This window comes from Danio rerio, chromosome 2, assembly GCF_049306965.1.
Source record: "Danio rerio strain Tuebingen ecotype United States chromosome 2, GRCz12tu, whole genome shotgun sequence".
NCBI classification, from domain to species: domain Eukaryota; kingdom Metazoa; phylum Chordata; class Actinopteri; order Cypriniformes; family Danionidae; genus Danio; species Danio rerio.
The window spans coordinates 10926046-10947388 of NC_133177.1; the positions used below are offsets into that span (position 1 = coordinate 10926046).

General features: G+C 36.2%; 1 protein-coding gene across 4 annotated transcripts in view; it reads right to left on the reverse strand.

The window, feature by feature from the left end:
- ccdc18 (coiled-coil domain containing 18) overlaps positions 1 to 21343 on the reverse strand; it is a 96348-nt gene that overhangs the window by 34354 nt on the left and 40651 nt on the right. For all 4 annotated transcript variants that reach the window (NM_001365136.1, XM_073919498.1, XM_068224595.2 and 1 more), the window contains exons 18-20: positions 16524 to 16666; positions 5349 to 5512; positions 4164 to 4377 (exon numbers count right to left, since the gene is read on the reverse strand). In NM_001365136.1, coding sequence (NP_001352065.1) covers positions 4164 to 4377; positions 5349 to 5512; positions 16524 to 16666 — 521 coding nt within the window. The remainder of the gene's footprint in view (positions 1 to 4163; positions 4378 to 5348; positions 5513 to 16523; positions 16667 to 21343) is intronic.

Below are 21343 nucleotides of genomic sequence, written 5' to 3' on the forward strand. Positions count from 1 at the left end.
AATAATATGCCAAAATGAAGTGAGTTTTTCCTTAAATCAAGCAAAATAATCTTATCACAAATTGAAAAACAAGATTATTTTGCTTGATTTAAGGAAAAACTCACTTCGTTTTGGCCTATTATTTCTTAAAACAAGACCATATGTTTTGCTTGTCTAGAAAATGCTTTTTGATTTAAGAATTTGTAGATATTTGGACTGGAAACAAGACAAAAAAATCTAACAAAGAAAAGCATTTGGCTGGTGTGAGAACATACTATAACACCCACTCTGCAAAAAATGCTTTTCTTACTTGGATTTTTTGTCTTGTTTCTAGTCGAAATATCTAACAATTCCTAAATCAAGAAGCATTTTCTAGACAAGCAAAACAAATTGTCTTGTTTTAAGAAATAATATGCCACTATTAAGTGAGTTTTTCCGTAAAACAAGTAAAATAATCTGCCAATGGGGTAAGCAAATTAATCTTACGTCAAAAGAAAAAACAAGATTAATTTGCTTACCCCATTGGCAGATTATTTTACTTGTTTTACAGAAAAACTCACTTAATAGTGGCATATTATTTCTCCAAACAAGACAATTTGTTTTGCTTGTCTAGAAAATGCTTCTTGATATAAGAAATGTTAGATATTTAGACTAGAAATAAGACAAAAAATCTAAGCAAGAAAAGCATTTTTTTGCAGTGCACACACATATATCAGAAGAGAGGCGTGATGTGTGTTATTTTCTGTGCTTATTACTTATAAAGGTTTATTAATGAAACACAATTAGATTGTTGTGGTGGTATAGATTCAAAGGAACAGATTGGGAAACTGTGGCCCGGCTTTAAAGGGATGGTCCAGCAAAAAAAAGAATCATTTTGTTATCATCCTTTACTTGTCATAAACCCGAGTTTATTTTTTCTGTTGAACACAAAAGAAGATATTTTGAATGCTAAAAACCAGTAACCACTGACTTCCCTAGTGTTTGTTTTCATACTGTGAATGACAATGGTTACAGGTTTACAACACAGCTCAAAATATCTTCTTTTGTGTTCAACAGAAACTCGTGAAGGTTTGATACAACTTGGGTGCGATTTAACAGCGAATAAACGTTTATTTGTAGGTGAACTGTCTCTTCAATATTCATGGTGACACAGTGTGTATCTTCTTCTGTAGGGGTTAACAGTGTGTTGGAGGTATGGTGAAGTTGTGATTGTGCTTTTTTTCCACCATCAATGAATGAAAAAACTTAATCAGTGCTTCATCATCATATTATTCTGAATAACAGAACAAGAGTTTGAGGTTTCTTCCCTTACGTTAACTGATGCATATTTGCCTGTAATAAGAAAAGCAGAAATGTAGCTGACAGTGAAGATGTTATTCATTGGTAACACTTTAGTTTAGGTCACAAATTACATAATTAACAAACCATTAATTAACACTACAAGCTTAATAAACTAATAATAAGCTGTTTATTAATAGTAAGGGAGAAGTTGGGTTTAGGTTTTGGGTAGTATTAGTGACTACTAATGATGACTATAATGTACTAATGAACGGTTTATATGTTATTAACAGACAAGTATTAACAGGGTTTCTGCAAATGTTAAATTTAAGACTTTTTAAGACAATGTTAAGACTTTTATGAATGAAATTTTAGACTCATACAGAGCTAAACGCTAAGGAGTTTTTCTAATTGCCCAAATGGATTTCTTTTTTAATGTGACCTATTAAAAAGAGTATAATTTAATACATTTCATAGTACAGCAATCCTAATTATTTAATAATAGAAAATGCTACATAATTTAGTTATTTCTTAGCAACATATTTTTACAACATAAACTTGTTTTCAACATAAACTTTCTTTAAAATAAAATAAAAACTATAATAAATCTAATGTATGCACTAATATCTGTCCAGGTCAGTGTCCTCAGCAGTGAATACAGTACATGGAGAACTATTAAACATGTTATCGTAAGGAAAATTATTTTAAAAATGATGGCAAATAGAGTTAAAAATAAAATTTTTAAATAAAAAGTTAGCAGCTTTATTGAGGTAGAATGCTAGTGATGGCCAGATTGGGCAGCTATGAGCAAAGGAAAACTAAGACCTCTTTAAAAAAGATTTAAGACCTACAGCACAATGTTTCAGCAAATTTAAGACTTTTTAAAGCCTAAAATTTAGTTTTTGAGATTTAAGACTTTTTAAGACTTTTTAAGACCCTTCGGACACCCTGATTAAGCCAGTAGTTAATGCCATGAGTTGTAATCTAAAATAAAGTGTCATCCAATGCTGTTTTAAATAATTGTGTTGTATTTTAAATATATAATTTATTCCTGTGAACCAAAGTTGAATTTTCTGCATCATTACTAAAGTCTTCAGTGTGCTATGATGCTATAAAAATCCTTCCAATGTGTCTCTGAATAGCTTTTTTTTTTGTATAACTTAACATTAGCCCCTTTCACACATACAGACCTTTCCGGAAAATTGCCGGCAATTTTCCGGAAAGGTTGTATGTGTGAACAGGTCCTTTTTGAAAATACCGGTAAATTCGTTCTGGCTATTTTCCGCAAAGAGAAGTTGTAACATTACCGGCAATTTGCCGGAATGCTGCGCTGTGTGAATGCAGATGGAAGGTTGCCGTAATAAGCGCGTGCACGTCTAGAACGTGCTGACGTGAAACGTCTGCTTTAGCCAATCACAACAGTCAGACGCATTTACATCCGCGCGGTTTATGCGAATAAAAGCCTTTGAATATTTTTCCAGACACATTTAGCTGCTAGAAGTTAGTCAGATCACGTTTCTATGTTCTTCTTTATGCCAACTGTGTAAATAATCATCGATGAGATGCTTATGATAAGCCGTTGTTTGTTTACCTTCAAGCTTTGCGTGCGCCTATGAGCGCCAGCACACGCACATATTATGAACATCTCGACATGCGAAAGTGATCCTGCGAAAGTTGTTCACAATATTGATCATCCACAGAGTTTGTAATTTAGTCAAATGTTTACAAATACAAGCGCAGCCGTTTAAAGCTCATTTGTGGTGAATGATGTCAGAATACCGGTATTTTGGAATGGATGTGTGAACGCTCTTTTCCGGAAAAATTCCGTAACGTCCTCGCCTGTGTGAACAGCGCTTTTTTGAATATACCGGTAAAGTCGTTCAATTCAATTCAATTCAGCTTTATTTGTATAGCGCTTTTACAATGTAGATTGTGTCAAAGCAGCTTCACATAAATGGTCATAGTAACTGGAACAGTGTGGTTCAGTAACTGGAACAGTGTGGTTCAGGTTTTAGTATTTAAGTTCAGTTCAGTTCAGTTTAGCTCAGTTCAGTGTGATTTAATCATTACTGAGAGTTCAAACACTGAAGAGCAAATTCATCGATGCGTAGCTCTACCAATCCTGAACCATGCGAGGCAGTGGCGACAGCGGAGAGGGAAAAAAAACTTCACCTGATGGGAGTGAAGAAAAAAAACCTTGAGAGAACCAGACTCAATTTTCGTTCCGGAAATTTTCCGGATATTTACCGGTATCACTGTGTGAAAGGGGCTAATAAATGATAAACATCTTAACTGTCAATTACTGACCAGTTTAAGAAAAAACACTAATCATAAATTATTTCCAAAATCTCAGTTTTCCCCAACTTTGCAATGTATATCATTATTTTCTCAAATATCAAAATCCTGTATGTTTCAGGGACAGATTCAATAAACATTCATTATACAAATATTTAATAAAAATGCAATTATAAAACAAAAGTTAGAACATTTCAATCTAAACCAGCAACTTATATTTATCACACAAAAACACATAAAAGCAATAAATGTATATGATAAAGATGCTCTTATTTACAAATAAATTTCAAAGGTTTAAACCATTAATATATTAGAGCAGCATAAAGTGGTTTGTATTTTTATATTCAAAGTGCAAATTATACATTTAAAAATATGTGTGAAGTTTTAGAAACTGGGTTAAAATAATGAAAGGGAACTCCCATGATCGCCCAGAACAGGATGTAATCGGCAACACAATTAATTGTGCTTGGAGGCCTTATGAGATCTGTTACAATCTACTTTAGAAGCAAATGTGTACAGGAGGTGCACGTTTTACTCTGTCCTTGTGAAACTGCAGACGTATCCAGTGATGAACAGATTGCTGTGATATCCCAGTAGTCAGAGCGGCTCACCTGAGCTCTGCTGCCAGTTTATCGATAGCCGCTTGCCGCTGATCTGATGTCAGTTGGGTGTGCTGCAGAACATCGCTTAGCTCCTGCAGGTGGTCCAGGGTGTCTGCCAGCTCTCCACGCACCTCCTTTAACTGTCCCTCTAGTAGCTGGGCTCGCTGCAGAGAGTTTCTCCTGTCCATCTCACTGCGGTGGAGCTTCTCCTCAAGGTCTATAACTGAGAAACACAAGCAAGAAAAAGTATAAATATTATTAAACTAGAATTATGTATATATAAATATGGTTTGGTTTGGATGAACTCTTAAAAGGAACAATAAACACAAAACATAACAGTTGACTCATGAATGTGCTCTTAACTTAATCTTAAGGGGGTCAAACGAATTATTTGTTTTCTCTGAGGATCACACTGGTACTGCAAAATAAAAAACACCAAAATGAAACGAAGCAAAACAAAACAAAACAAAACAAAAATGTTGTTGTGGCTTAGGTTTTAGTTTGCTGAAATTGTAAAACTAAATAAAATAAAATAAAATAATTAAATAACTAAAAAATTAAATTAAATTTAAAAATAAAATAAAAGTAATTGTGACTTAGTTTTTATTTTGTAAAACAAAACAAAACGAAATAAAATCAAACAAAAAAAATAACAGAACAAAAAAAATTAAACAAATGTAATTGTGGCTTAATTTTTAGTTTGCTTAAGTTGTAAAATAAAATAAAATAAAATAAAATAAAATAAAATAAAATAAAATAAAATAAAATAAAATAAATAAAATAAAATAAAACAAATGTAATTGTGGCTTAGTTTTTTGTTTTAAGTTGTAAAATAAAAATAAATAAAATATAATAAAATTAAAAATAAATCAATAAATAACAATAAAAATAAAATCAAACAAATGTAATTGTGGTGTAGTTTTTTAGTTTGCTTAAATTGTAAAAGAAATTTAAATAAAATAAAATAAAATAGATAAAACAAATGTAATTGTGGCTTAGTTTTTAGTTTGCTTAAGTTGTAAAATAAAATAAAAAAAATAAACTAAACAAACAGGTTCATATCAGCAAACTCTAAATGAGGATTTCTTATAGTGATGTCTGCAAACCCCAGGCTTTGTTAATGCTTTGGACATTTGCTGGTCTGCAAGTAAAACATAATTCTTTACAATCTCACTGAATACAACTGCTGCGTACCTATTTCACTCTTTTTATCTAGCAGTCCTTTGGTCTCCTTGAGCGTCTCCTCCATCTGCACGAGCTGTGAGGCTTTGGTGTTGCTGTCTCTCCTCAACCGCAGCAGCTCCAGCTCCATGTCTGAAAGCTCCACTCGACACTTACTCATCTCTGAACTCAACTGCCTGTAAAACACACACAGCTTCACATTACCATCTATCCCCCAATGTCCTGACCACTGTCCAAATGCTCACAAAAATACAGAAAAGTAAAACTGGCCTTAACAGAAAATCTAAACTTTAGTTGTCTGGTTTTGTCTAATATATAAAGAGCCAATGTGTGAATGGTGTTATTCCTCAGCGAGGATAATTCACAGTTGTGTATATATAGAGGAAAAGTGAAGCAGGAGTGGCTACAGACACAAAGGCTCTGAAGCCATTTAGCAGTCATAAGATCAACTCAAGGAACACCCCGAGGACAAAACACATGTCTGGGGTGCCTAGAAAAGCAGCAAACTGATCAAAAAGCCACTAGACTGATTCTCAGATGACCTGCCTCGTTTGCACAGGATTTTATCAACTAGAAGCTTTTCTGAGAAAGAAGCAGCCACCGGATTGAAAAAAAAAAATGACAAAGATTATAAATGACACTGAAAACTGGTTATCCCTTTATTGGGTGAAGAATAATATACAGCAACTTCACTGACATTTATTCTGTTCCAGTCTCATTTTTACCTTTTTTAAGTCATTAAAGTCATTAAAAAAGCTTGTAATAACGCCCGGGTACACTCCAGGGTTAATTCAATGAGTATTTCAATAAGGGCCCTATAAAGTGTTAAAAATGAGGAACATTTTAAGCCCATAATTGTCGCCTCTACCTCTACGCCTTGTGAATATAGACATGAAAAATGACAACTTAAATAAATGGCAATCTTCAATGCATTTGTCATAGATATATACACTAGATATCGCATAGGGACCCCGAACATGCGTCATTAGCACCGCCATATTGGTACAGTGCTCCCAGGACAAGTGTCATTCAACCACACTAGTCAAGACAGTGTTATTACGTGAAGATGCTGGAATTTAGTGCTGTCTATGGGTGTAGTAACGAGCAAACAAAGAAAACAAAGCACAAAGGCAAAACATTTCATAGGTAAGATTGAGTTTTTTACGATTTTGTATGTTATGAACTTTTGTGCTAAACAAGTCACGTTATTGATGATAATACAGTCTCTTACTGCATTCACCATAAGGCAAAGCAGCAGCAACTCACACTAAATACAGAATAGGCTTATGCTGCTTTTGTTGAATAAAATCAGCAAACAATGCAAAAGAAATATGACAACGAGATGCTGCGGTGCCAGAAACTTGTAATATTGTCCTCTAAATAAAGGAGTCGTTCTAACGGAGATTGATTCACAAATTAATTGCTCCCTCCGTCAGTATGAAAAGTGAAAGCAGGAGAGGAGGTGTGTTTCAGGACACGGATCAAATTTAACAGGGAGGGTGGATAGTACATTTCCATACAGACAAGCACAAGCTTTTTGCCAGGAATGCCTGTGTGATCACGTATCCATCAATATAGAAAAGTGATATAAAGTTATAGTTTTTATATTTTAAAAAGGAAAACTGCATACTGACCTCCAGGAAAACTCCCGATCATAGATATATGTATATATGTGTAAATCTCTGGTTCTTTATGGCCACAGTCCTCCACCGCAGCTTGGTCCCACATTCATTTCAAAGGAGCGCTACCCTGTACTAAAATGGCGGCTCTATTGACGCATTCCATCCAATAGACAACAACAGGGTAGGCGACATCTAATGTATATATCTATGTGCATTTGTAAATAGATTTAAGCCCGTGCACACAGAGATGTTTTTTTTCGCTCACGTTTTCCGTCTATGTTTAACACCTTGTGACTATTTAAAGGGCGTTAATGTGATTGTGCACACCAACTTGCAATACGGCAGGTGCAAAAACGTCATTAAAAAAAAAAAAAAACGCCTCATGCTCGTTTTTTTTTTTGTTTTGACACGTCGAGTCAAAGCCTTCTCCACCAATCAGGTTGGCACTTTTATTCACATGCACGGAGCTGCTGTAGTTACAGTAAACAGCACTTGGAGGCGCTCAAGCGCAAAACTGTCAATGCCAGCGCACATTAAAGAAGATGCCCAGAGGTGATATGATCATGGAGCTGATTATTGCACTGGTTAAAAATAATCATTTCTTTATCAGTAGAGCTGGAGCTGCTACTTGAACCATCTATGCTTGTTCGAGTCACCAGTAACTTCAACAACAAGCGTTTGAAATTCCTCTGTTCCTCTTCTTCTGTTTTATTAGCGGGATGTCAGAAGCTTAAAGTTGTGTGGCGCCATCTAACGTCAAAGAGTGATTTTGCATGCTCTTCTGCTTGACGCCAGTGAAAATCGATTGGGTTTGAATGCGGAAAAACGTCTCGTAAAACACTGTGTACGAGCCTTTAAGCTTAGTCTCATTTTAAAGAAGAGAGATGTCAGATTGTAGCTAAAGTAAAAAAAAGTTTAAAAAGTTTATTAAAACAAAAGTTATGCGGCTTTATGTTTATAAAAATAATAAAGCAATAAATGCATATTTTTTTTAATTACATAAAACATATTTTACGAAACAGGTATGAGCGTACAATTGGTAGAAAATCAAGGCTAAATATCTGAACAAATTATATTCCAAATTTGAAGTTGATATCTCAAAAAATAAGCTTTCATATTTATTTGGCCGCAGTACCAAACATGACCACCAGATGACATTTAATTTACATTGATGACCATACAAGGGTGCCGCCTATGTTTTGAGGAATATATAAAATCAAAGGTAAATATCTGAACAAACTATATTACAAATTTAAAGTTGAGAACTTTCAGTAAGAATTTGTTTGGCCGCAGTACCAAACATGACCACTAGATGACATTCAGTTTTCATCGATGACCATACAACATACCTCCTATGTTGTAATTGTAAAATTAAAAATAATTAAAAATAATTAAAAACAATTGTAAAATAGGCATAACATTCTAAAGTAGTATTGAACGTTTAAGTCTATTTAATTTAAAATAACCTCTACAAAACCTCTAAAAATGTACATATGGATTGCTGTAGCAAAGTATTGCTTTAGAACAGTGGTTCCCAACCCCCGGGTCGCGGACCGGTACCAGTCCGTGGATCAATCAGTATCGGGCCGCACAAGAATAAATTATCTTTAAGTTGGCAGATAAAGTAGCTGCATTTAAAGCCAACCTGGATTTGTGGGGAAGGCGCGTGAACAGAGGCATATTGGACTTGCATGATATGTGTGTGTGCAGGCGCTCACGGGCTGTTTGGAAAAGTCTTGAAGGTAAACAAACAACGGCTTATTATAAGCATCTTATCGATTATTATTTACACGGTTGGCATTAAGATGAACCTATAAACGTTATCTGCCTAATTTCTAGCACCTAAATGTGTCTGGAAAAATATTCACAAGCTTTTATTCTAATAAACCGCGCGGACGTGAATGCGTCTGACTGTTCTGATTGGCTAAAGCAGTAGACGTGCACACACTCTTTCCGACAATCTTCCTTCTGCATTTACACAGCGCAGCATTCTGGCAAATTACTGGTAATGTTTCAACTTCACTTTCCGGAAAATAGCCAGAACGAATTTACCGGTATTTTTAAAAAGGCCCTGTTCACACATACATACCTTCCTGGAAAATTGCCGGTAATTTTCCGAAAAGGTCTGTATGTGTGAAAGGGGCCTTTGTCTGCCATTATTCCCAGATGGGACCATCTCGTTGCAAAGAAACAAGCTCAGGGCTCCTATTGATTTAGCGTTACGGACAGTTTTTGATGTTTTAATATGTTACATTGTTGAAGCAATGTGTTAATAAAGTTCTTACTTCCTAATGTTATAATAGCGTTGTAATGTTGGAGCAATGTGCGAATAAAGTACCATATGAGTACACAGTGGATTCACGTTTATTATTATTATTATTTCAACCCCCCGGTCCGCAGTAAAATTGTCAAGCGTTGACCGGTCCGCAGTTAGAAAAAGGTTGGGGACCACTGCTTTAGAACTCTGATGAGCGTTCTTGATGCAAATTATTGAATAACTGTTGCTCAGTAAAATCTACCAAAAATCAGTCACCAGATATGGAAACTTGAAATTTTAAGAATTCATTTTATATATAGTTAGTCATGATTGCTTTATGTTTAGACTACAATAAGGAGATTTAAATATGTCCAATTATTTGTAGGGTGACTGTAAATGTTTTTTAATCTATTACTCTTCCTATGTAACACAAGTGCAAAGTGGAAAAATATTTATTTGGATTTCTTAGACTTTTCCAACAATATACATTTTGTCATGATTATATTAGGTGCACATGCACATGACAGTTAGAAGTATCACACACCAGACGCGCACATTCGCATGTAATTTAAAATGAAAGTATTCAGTTGGCGCCCAGTGGCACGACAGAAATATGAATAGTGATCAGGGTCATAGCTGGGCGCTATAAACAGTCCCTGACTTGCGGCGCTGGTGTGCGTACCCTGATAGAAACCTATGTTTAGAATTTGAAAAATGCATGCCGCTGCGTGGCAAGACACGGCGCATCCGAAATGCATTTGGTTTGTCCAGTTTTATTGTGATGTCCATGTCAATAAACAGCAAATAAAAATATAAATGTAAGGAATTATTATTATTATTATTATTAAAATAATATTAGTAATAAATAGAGTTTTGCTTAACATTTTATTGAATGTGTGTTGGTTTGATAGGGATGACCTGTTTAAAATGATTTAAGACCAACAAGACAATATTTCAGAATTTAAGACTTTTTAAGGCCTAAATGAAACCCTGATCAGTCAAAAAACAAGTATATAATCCATTGTATGTGTAATAAAATGTATGCAAAATAAATAGAAATGATATAAAGAGTCATGTTGCAAGACACTTCTGTTAATTCAACCATAACATGAATGTCATCTTTTCTTTTTCTTTCTTGGAAATGAATTTCTTGTCAGCTATTGTTAATATGTAAACAAGTGACGTGCTTTCTAAAAGTTATATTTAATTTGTGTTGAATACCCTCAGGAAGATTCTTAGGGTGAAATGCGTCTGTATTAAGTCATAAAGTCTCTTTTATCACTAGTCCATTTTTCACATTTTTTAATATTACTTTAAAAGAATTATTTACATAACTGGACAATAATGGCATCTTTGTGTACATGAATAGTAAACCTACACGTCACTTTGAGTGCAACGTCAGAACAAAAAAAAAATTAGTTTCAATTGATTTTATTGGCAACTGCTGTGATATTTTGTATTAAATGCAAGACAATTAAAATAACAGCCTACTTTTTTAGCTGGCGTGACTGCAGTAAAGAAAATAGTTGCGACAAGATGGAAGCCCCCTCATTCTCTTAATCATCATTTTTGGATTCATACTTTTATTGACATTGTATATATGGAAATGTCCACTGCTCTCATCCACGGTGCAAGAGAGGACACCATCAGACTTTGGGCGCAAACTTTAGACAGACTTCAAGATTTACTAACTTGAATCAACGAGACATAAAAAAGCAAGAACTTATGGCTCCAGGCACCCCCCCCTCCTTTTTTTTTTCTTCTTCCCCTCATTTATTATTTATTATCATTTTGTTTTATTATTGTATTATTTAATTATGTTTATTTAATTGTTTTTTTTTATTGTTTTTTCTCTGTTGTTTTCTCTTTTTATAGTAATTTAAGGTTCCCTGTTTGGGCTTCTAATAACTTTCATTGTCGTAGACGTTTTTCAGCACAGTTTTAAATACTTATCTCTGTGTATATCACCATTCTTCTATTTAATTTTTTTTATTTTTGATTGGCTTAATTCTAACCTTACTTAACCCTAAGTACAGATTTGGCTTATTGCGTTTTTGGTTTTGAAATTAGTTTTATTTATATGTATGTATGTGTGCATATGTATATGGCTATATGTATGTGTGAGTGTGTGTGAGTGTGTGTGTGTGTGTGTGTGTGTGTGTGTGTGTGTGTGTGTGTGTGTGTGTGTGTGTGTTTATGTATGCATATCTGTGTGTATGTGTGTTTGTTTGTATGTGTATATGCATATTTGTATGTTTATGTATAGATATGTGTGCATATATATATATGTGTATATGTATTAATTTATTTTATTTGTCATTTTTATTTGCGTTAGTATGTCCTTGTCATTATTCTTCAGTTTTTCCTTTTTACTGACAATATTGTTGTCATAGCTGACGCTATTATTAACACTATTATTTAACAACTTGTATATTGGTTTATATATGTATATCCACACATTTTGTTTTATGCTGATTGTCTACGGCATGTTTTTCTGTGTTCAAAAAATACAACATAAAATAAAAAATTTGATGGAAAATAACAGCCTACTGTGTAATAACATTAAACAGATCTGCACAAATTAAGGTAAAAAAAAAAAGTCCCTGAAAATTAAGTGAAAGGACAAATACTGATTTTTACTAACAACTGCAACAAAACCTTAGAAATCAATTGCTCATGACAGACATTAAAACCAGTAACAACACTAGCACAAAAACACACTCTGCAAAATACTAATTATTGTCATAAACCAAATCCCAGGAGATATTTAAACTTTGTTTTTTGTTTTCCACAGCTCAAATATCTGCAACAAATAACACCAAACTCATATTTCAATGTTCCACTAAAATACTGTTGAGCAATATACTGATGCAAAAAATGTATAGTGATACTTTGCTGTAATATTAGTACAGATATTTAAAAATGATAGCATTTTATAAGAGCCTTAATAAATGCGGTTGCTTTGACTTAACAGCATACACAAACATTTAGTGCATCTAGAAAGTATTCATAGCGCTTAACTTTTTCCCCATTTTGTTTATGTTACAGCCTTACTCCAAAATCGATTCAATTCATTTATTTCCTCAAAGTTCTACACACAATAGCCCATAATGACAATGTGAAATGTTTTTTCATGTTACAAATTTATTAAAAATAAAAAACCTGAAAAATTACATGTACATAAGTTTTCACAGCATTTACTCAATACTTACTTGATGCACCTTTGGCAGCAATGGCAGCCTCAAGTCTTTTTGAATATGATGCCGCACACCTGTTTTGCAGAATTTTTGCCCATTCCTCTTTGCAGTACCTCTCAAGCTCTATCAGGTTGAATGGGAAGCGACGGTGTACAGCCATTTTCAGATCTCTCCAGAGTTCAATAGGATTTAGGTTTGCGCTTTGGCTGGGCCACTCAAGCACATTCGCCGAGTTGTTGTGAAGCCACTCTATTGACCATTTGATGGTGTGCTTTGGGTCATTGTCCTGCTGGAAGATGAACCTTCACCCCAGTCTGAGGCCAAGAGCACTCTGAAGCAGGTTTTCATTCTGTGCATTGCTGCATTCATCTTCCCCTCTATCCTGACTAGTCTTCCCGTTACTGCTGCTAAAAAAAATTCCCACAGCATGATACTGCCATCAACATGCTTAACTTTAGGGATGGTATTAGCCTGGGGGTGAGCAGAGCCTGGTTTTCTCCAAACGTAACGCCTGGCATTCTCTCGAGTTCGATTTTAGGCCCTGTTTACACTAATGCATTTCCATTTTAAAACGCATACGTTTTGGTAAGGTTACGCCATCCGTCCACACTACGCCGGAGTTCTCGAGCGCCGAAAACGGAGCGTTTTGAAAACGCTGGAGAGGCCGTTTTCATTCTAAAACGCTGCTGCACCATCTCAGTGTGGATGAGGAAAAACGGAGACATCTAAAAACAGAGGCGGGACTGCTGAGATTCGCTACCTGATTGGGGCTTTTGTGTTATTGCGTATCCTTCCCTTATTCGTCAAGTCCCTATCACATGACTATAACACATGGCTTTAACGCTACCGGAAGACAGTAATGTAAACAACAACATGGGCACAGAAATGGGAGCGTTGTTTGCACTATTGCCTGTTTTAGGCACCATTGTGCAGTTATTCATTTGTTACGTTTAGTAACAACTCGACCTCGTCGTCTGTCAACAAAAATACCTCTCTTGCTTTCTTTCCCATCGCGTTTAATGTTCAACCTGTGTTTGTTGACTAACAATAACAAAATGCCGAGCGAGACGCATGCTTTCTGTTCATACTAGAATGTGCATGCCCATAGTGCACGAATGGTCACGTGATATACGTTTTTGGTAGCGTAGTGTGGACGGAGATATGTTCAGAGACGCTAGGTGAAACGTTAGTGTGGACGCAGATCGTTTTTAATCTAAAACGCCGTTTTAAAACAAAAACGCACTACTGTTAACGGGGCCTTAGTCTCATCAGACCAGCGAATTTTGTTTCGTATGGTCTAAGAGTCCTTCAGATGCCTTTTGGCAAATTCCAGGCAGGGAGTGGCTTCTTTCTGGCCACTCTACCATACAGGTCTGATTGGTGGATTGCTGCACAGATGGTTGTCCTTCTGTAAGTTTCTCCTCTCTCCACAAAAGAACGCTGGAGCTCAGACAGAGTGACCATCAGGTTATTGATCACTTCCCTGACTAAAGCCCTTCTCCCCCGATCACTCAGCTTAGATTGCCGAACAGCTCTAGGAAGAGTGCTGGTGGTTCCAAACATCTTCCACTCACGAATGATGGAGGCCACTGTGCTTATTGGAACTTTCAGAGCAGCAGAAATGTTTCTGTAACCTTCCCCAGCCTTGTGCCTCGAGACAATCCTGTCTCGGAGGTCTACAGACAATTCCTTTGTCTTCATGCTTGGTTTGTGCTTTGACAAGCACTGTCAACCCTGGGACCTTATATAGACAGGTGTTTGCCTTTTTAAATCATGTCCAATCAACTGAATTTACCACTGGTGAACTCCAATTAAGGCGCTGAAAAATCTCAAGAATGATTAGTGGAAACAAAACGGACCTGAGCTCAATTTAGAGCTTCACGGCAAAGGCTGTGAATACTTCTGTACATGTGATGTTTCAGGTTTTTTATTTTTAATAAATTTGCAACAATTTCAGGAAATTGATATTGAAATTTTTTCACATTGTCATTATGGGGTATTGTGTGTAGAATTTTAAGGAAATAAATTAATTGAATCCATTTTGGAATAACATAAAAAAAATGTGGAAAAAGTGAATCGCTATGAATACTTTCTGGATACACTGTATACACGCACACACTAATAATGATTAGTTATTAGAAATGCTAGAATCCCTACTAATTATTAAGATTTGATCCAACAAGTAAATGAGGCAAGTGTAGTAACAACGCAGATAACCCAAACTACCATATCAACCAGGCCACCCTAGCAATAGTCTAGCAACTTCCATTATAAATGTACCACATATCTATATCTATAAGTACTGTTTATCCATGTATGGGGTTTCTTTTTAAATGCTTGAATATTTTGCCCATTATTACTGCATATTCGAGTCAGTAGTGATACTAACCTTTATATCTAGCATGCATGAACTGAACCTCTACTGCAAACTACAAATAACACCTTTAAAAGTTTTAATCTCTGCTGATATTTTAAAACAATTACAAAAGAATTGACCCACTGCATTTGGAATATTTTACATAAAGCTTAAAAAACAAAACACACAATTTTTTAGAAATCTGGAATATTTTTATGGACCCTTCATGAACCCTTTGACCTGTGCCTACATAATACCCACTATTATCACACAGACCATTCACAAGCTGTTATTTGATTCCTGCTTTAACCTATTAACATAAACTGGATTTGTTAACGAACATGTTTTTATATTTATATACTCTGATGCTACTTAATGCCAAATATTCTTTTTGTCAATTGTGCTGTTTGTTATATTGTAAAATGACAAAAAATAAATAAATCAATCAAATCATTTTTTTTGGGCTTTTGGAATTTGGAAAGGTTCACTTTTGAGCAGACGATTTTACTCTCATTGACTTCCCCAGTATATTCAGCATCTGCTGTAGCTCACGCGACATAACAATAAGACAAAGTCACCTAAAGGTTAACTCCATTTACTGGGAGCTATCAAATATTTAACTAATTTTGCAAAGGAAAACTAAACTTTCATCGTTACTTACACTGGGTCTATACCAGGGGTCACCAATCTTGTTCTGGAGGTCCCTTGCCTCAACACACCAGCCTGGGTGTTTCAAGTATTCCTTGTAAGACCTTGAATAGCTTGTTCAGGTGTGTTTGATTAGGATTGGAGCTAAAGGCTGGGTCCGAAACCGCATACTTCCATACTATACAGTATGCTAAAATCAGTATGTGAGCCGAGTAGTATGTCCGAATTCATAGAACTCGAAAAACAGTATGCGAGAAGTACCCGGATGATTTGCTACTTCCGGCGAGATTCTGGAGTGCGCATCCTATGCATGCTGCGCTATCCCATGATGCCCCTCCAGAGAATTCATGAATGGGAGTAAAGCGAGGCAAATTACGCAGGTACGTCACGTGACTATGTCAAAATAGGGGATGTAGTATGTCTGAATTCCATTCATATTTTTCACATTCATACTGTATAGAATGTACTTTTCTAGTGGCCGAGTAGTACGTTTAAATTCAAATGCAGTACCTACTGAGTAGTAGCCGGTTTCAGACGCAGACAAAATCTGCAGGACACCGAACCTCCAGGAACAAGTTTGGTGATCCCTGGTCTATACTAACCCTGTACACCTTTTACAAAAAAGATTTTCTTTTATAGTTTTCTTTACATATTTATTGTTAAATTGGTATGAATAGATGGAGGAACACTAAAGGTAATGCCGAACTTAAAAACTGAATGAGGAGGAGGCTAGTTTTATGTGCCATGTTGCTAAAAACGCAAGCTCTGGGGATTACAAAAATAAAAAAAGATTGACTCTGAGTTCTATGTTGGGTCATTTATTATTCAACTACCTTTATTGCCATATTAGGTTTTAATCTGTTATGGTTTACTTTTCATTCTAAGATATAGTTGTGTCATATCAAACTTAGAATTTTGGTTTCAGGATCATATTCATTGTGTGGATGAATTATTACCACTATTATGCGTTCAGTTCTAATATACATTTTTAAGCATTCTGATCTTCAGATAGGGATTACAGTTTCACTAATAATTGAGTAATTATGCAAAACTGAGACTTCCTCAAAACAAAAGGTAAATAAAGGAACTAAAACAGGTTTGTCTCACGTTATGGAGCCGGAGAGCTCCGCAGCCTGTCTCTCCTTCTTCTGCACCTCCTGGTTGACCTCCTCTACCTCCCTCTCCCTTTTCCTCAGAGCCTGAGACAAGGCACTGCGCTCCTTCTCCAAGTCCTGCTCCAACTGGGACACCTGTGGGCGATCAGTAGATGTTATCTCACTCTCTGCATAGAAAGACGACTCATGGTCATGAGATTATCATTATCCAGTTTTTGCTTTTTTCTAACTTCATTGGAAGGATTGTTTAAGCTGCCATATTATTTAACTTTTGAAAACCATATATCCCATGTCACAGAAACTGCCTTCTTTTATCTGAGAAATATTGCTAAGTTACAAAGTATGCTATCCATCTCAGACGCAGAAAAGCCAGTTTATGCTTTTATGACTTCTAGACTGGATTACTGTAATGCTCTGTTTACTGGCTGCCCAGCATCCTCTATTAACAAACTTCAGCTAGTACAAAATGCTGCAGCCAGAGTTCTTACCAGGTCTAAAAAATATGATCATATCACGCCAATTTTATCCTCCTTACACTGGCTGCCTGTTAAGTTTTGTAATGAATTTAAAATATTGCTTCTTTCTCAAAAAACTTTAAATAATCTAGCTCCTGTTTATCTAACCAACCTTCTGTCTCGGTACAATCCAAGCAGCTCTTTGAGATCTTAAACCTCAGGGCTTCTGGTAGTACCTAGAACAGCAAAGTCGAGTAAAGGAGGTCGAGCCTTCTCATTTATGGCTCCTAAACTCTAGAATAGCCTTCCTGATAATGTCCGAGGCTCAGACACACTCTCGCAGTTCAAAACTAGATTAAAGACCTATCTTTTTAGTAAAGCATACACTCAATGTATCACCTAGCAGTATGATGCATGAATGTGCTCCAAGCAGATTTTTGCATCTTGTTTATATACACTATAAACAGCAGCTACGTTAATTATACTCTTTATTCTCTATTTCCACCTAGGGATACTCATCCAGAGGCCCCCAGAGATTATGCAGTGCCACTGAAGCGATCCAAGACCTGTGAAGAGATTATCCCAAGGTTTCCACATTCCCGGACCAGGCTGTAGCAGCTGCTGTGGTGGTTATGGAGGAGTAGAAAGCCTGACACTGATTCCTGTGAGACTGCAGGGACTGACAAGTCTTCGTTGACGTCCAACGTTCTCTAGCCTCTGGCACCAAGACTGCAGCTCTGCACAAGATGTTTGGCCATATAAGTAATGGTCGTGCCCAACTGAGCCTGGTTTCTCTTGAGTTTTTTTTTCCCTTCACTTTTGCCCATTAGTGAAGTTTTTTTTCCTCGCCGCTGTCGCCACTGTCTTGCATAGTTCAGGACTTTTAGAGCTGCGCATCGATGGATTACTCTTCAGTGTTTAGACTCTCAGCAGCGAATATTAAAACACATTGAACTGAACTGAACTAATCTAAACTGAACTGAACTTAAACTCCGAAAACTGAGCTGACACTGTTTCAATTCACTATTATCTTCAACGTAAAGCTGCTTTGACACAATCTACAATGTAAAAGCGCTATACAATAAAGATTAATTGAACTGAATTAAATAATAAAAAATCTCGATAACCCTAGCTGCATAATAAGTTAAGTTCGGTGAGCTATTGCTTCATGATTCTTGTGTAAATCCCATGAGTTTAAAATCTCAGTAAAAAACATGCAAATCAGAACAAAACTCAGATTTTGATGATCTACACAGGGTCATTAATATGCATGCAGCAGACAGCATTTCATTCGCCACAAAGTTTAATAGTGACATTACTACAGTTAAAAAAAAATAATAAAATAAAAAAAAAAGCATATTCCCCCTTATTTTTAAATTCTTCAAAACATGTATTTCACTTACTATTAAAAAAAAACAGGACAAGCTTTAAGGAAGAGTAAACAAGCAGTTTCTGATGAAGGAGCAGTGATCTGATGATGCAGCTGCTTGTCAGGTCTGGATGAAACACCTAATGTACACCAGTAATGTGCAGTAAGGTTTGTGTCTGGAGAGGCGCTGACTTACAAATATATGCACTCAATATATTTGCCAACATGCTTGTGTTTTATATCAGCTTTCTTTCCATACACATTGCAGGAACAATATAAAATGTACTGTATAGCGACTTGCCTCTCAAAAAACAAGGTTGACGCCACAGACAACTATATCAAGCGACACAGCATGATGGCGGATGCACTCTCTTTCTCTCGCTCTCGTTTACACACACACAAGATTCGCACAGTGGTCTTACCTTTATTAGTAAATGAAGACTTGAAATGACTTTAATTACCTTGAAATGATTAGTTATGTTCTGTCCCTTCCGTTGAAACAAGATCTTTAACTCCGGCATTAGTCGTCAATTATTCATTACTTCGCGATTTGATTAAAAGTACAATTTGGATCATTTTTGAGTTGAGAAATAAACACACCATCCACCATTATACATTCAGTCAGAGGAAAACATTAAATAATGAACTCCTTAAACTTTACTTGCCTACTTAAGAAGAGCAACCACCGAACAAGAATAACCGTGAGCTCAGACACGCCCCCTTCATTGCGGCAGAGCTACTGCCAGCCTCACCTCATGTCTTTTCAGTGCGGCTGCATGTCAGATCCTAACACTAAATAACTGATAGACATAGGTGAAATACATTACATATTTTATGGAGAGTGAGGACATATAATAAAAATGTCTACAGTGTATAAATTATTTTAATGAAGCATTTCATTGGTAGCATACACCGAGTAAGCAAAAGGCAAGCGCTTAACCCAGTTTGCAATGGATTGCGCAATCTTATGTGAGGCACAGCTCTGTACTGCCTCACCTCGCATCCTACGCTGTAATTAAACAGCAGATACGCAAAATACAGCAATTTTGATTATAAAAACTATTCCAATTATTTAAGTCATTTAGAAATTGCATTTATAGCACGAATCAGTACACAAATATAAATTTTATCATTAGAATACATCTCATGATGGCATGTGAGGATGGACCGCACTTCCCTGATGTACACAAGTGGTGCTCGCTGCAGAGCCATTTGAGGAGAGCTGAGCTCCAGCGAGGGGGAGCTTAAGCTTGAGCTCCACCTTTTTTGCACTTCTTCTACGAGTGATGTCACTGGGGGTAGGGTTAGGGGTGGGGTTGGTGTACGCATTAAAACAGCTTACTGGAGGAGGAGCGACAGCTCATGCTCCCCCTCGCTGGAGCTCAGCTCTCCTCAAATGGCTCTGCAGCGAGCACCCTCTCGATGTACATGCAAATGATGAGGGCGTGCCCTGTGAGTCACGCAACAGTCTGTTTTGTGTTATGATTGGCCTTTTATCGACCGAGGATTTACACTTATGGATTTTACGTGAAAGCGAAAAAACAACAGGCTCACGGTATGGACATTTCCATAAACTCTTATTATACAACTATGCCTAGGTATACCCAGATTCTCTTAACAGGGTTCATACACATTTTTACTACTGAAATTTCATGATTTTTCCATAACTTTTCCAGGACATTCAAGTAAATTTTCATGGCCTAATGTTTATGTATAAATACGTAATGTAATGTCTATGTATACATGGTAAATAATAGTAAAAAAACAATGCATGTTTAAATGTATTATAACATATTGTAACGGTGGTCACACACACAAAAAAAAATAATAATTAATAACTCTTAGGTTAGATTCGAACCCGGGCCTCCCGCATGGCAGGCGAGATATCTACCACTGAACCACGGAAGGCGCTGTCGGGGCGGTGCGTCTGGTAGTATCTCCCACTAACGCAGTCACCCTCGGGCAAAAAAAAAAATAAAATATATTATAATATAACCTACATATATTAACAAATTTTATGCATGATTTCGGGTGCCAGACAAGTTTTAAACCTTGCCACAAATAAATCTAACTATAATTAATTACCCAGGATAGCGAAAACAAAACTTATACAATACAAGACCCTCCGTTACATACAGTAACATAGAACCATACGAAATAAGAACAAGAAAATCGAATTCCACTTAGAAAGATTTAATGAATTAATTTAAATGGCAAATACAACTACAAGTAACAACAATACCAAAAATAAATATTTATATAGTCAATATCCTACAATCATTTTAAGTAACCCAAAACAAGATTCCTCTCAAAAAACAACAACAAATACACCAAGAAATAAATAAACAAAACTTTTCAAATTTCTCAAATAACTAATTAAATGAAAAGAAAGGGAGGTTGGGTGGAGAATGTATGTATGTAAGTGTATGAGTGAAACTGACCCAAGAGGCTTGCAGTGGTGACGTCAGGAGGTTACACGTCAGCAGTTCACTGGCTGGCAGGTGACTTGGCAGAACGGATAGAAATGATGAACAGGCAGCCGTTTTCGGAGGTGTCCTAACACATCGCACCGGTAATTTTTCAACACGAAGGTAACATAAGACTGGCACTCGTCAGCAATTACCAGGAAACTTGTTGTTACGGTGGCTATAAAGGACAAGTCAGTGAAAACTTGAGCATCGCCGCATCTCTTCCTCAGCTTCCTCAGACCCAGGCAGAGCCACACCCGCAACGCAACTTGGTGACGCAAACACCACTCCCACACTGGAGGTCAGAACTCTCTCTTCCAGAAGAAAAAAAAAACCCTTTTATATAATTTCACATCATCGTAATTGGTTGTAGTATCCAATGGGGATGAACTCATTATAAAAGGCAGTGACAAAGGAAGTAAACACAAAATAGGGGCAGTACAGAAAGTTTCTGTATTGTCACATTCTCCCCCCCTTGACAAAACAACCCATGGTTGTTAAAAGAAATACAATCAAAATC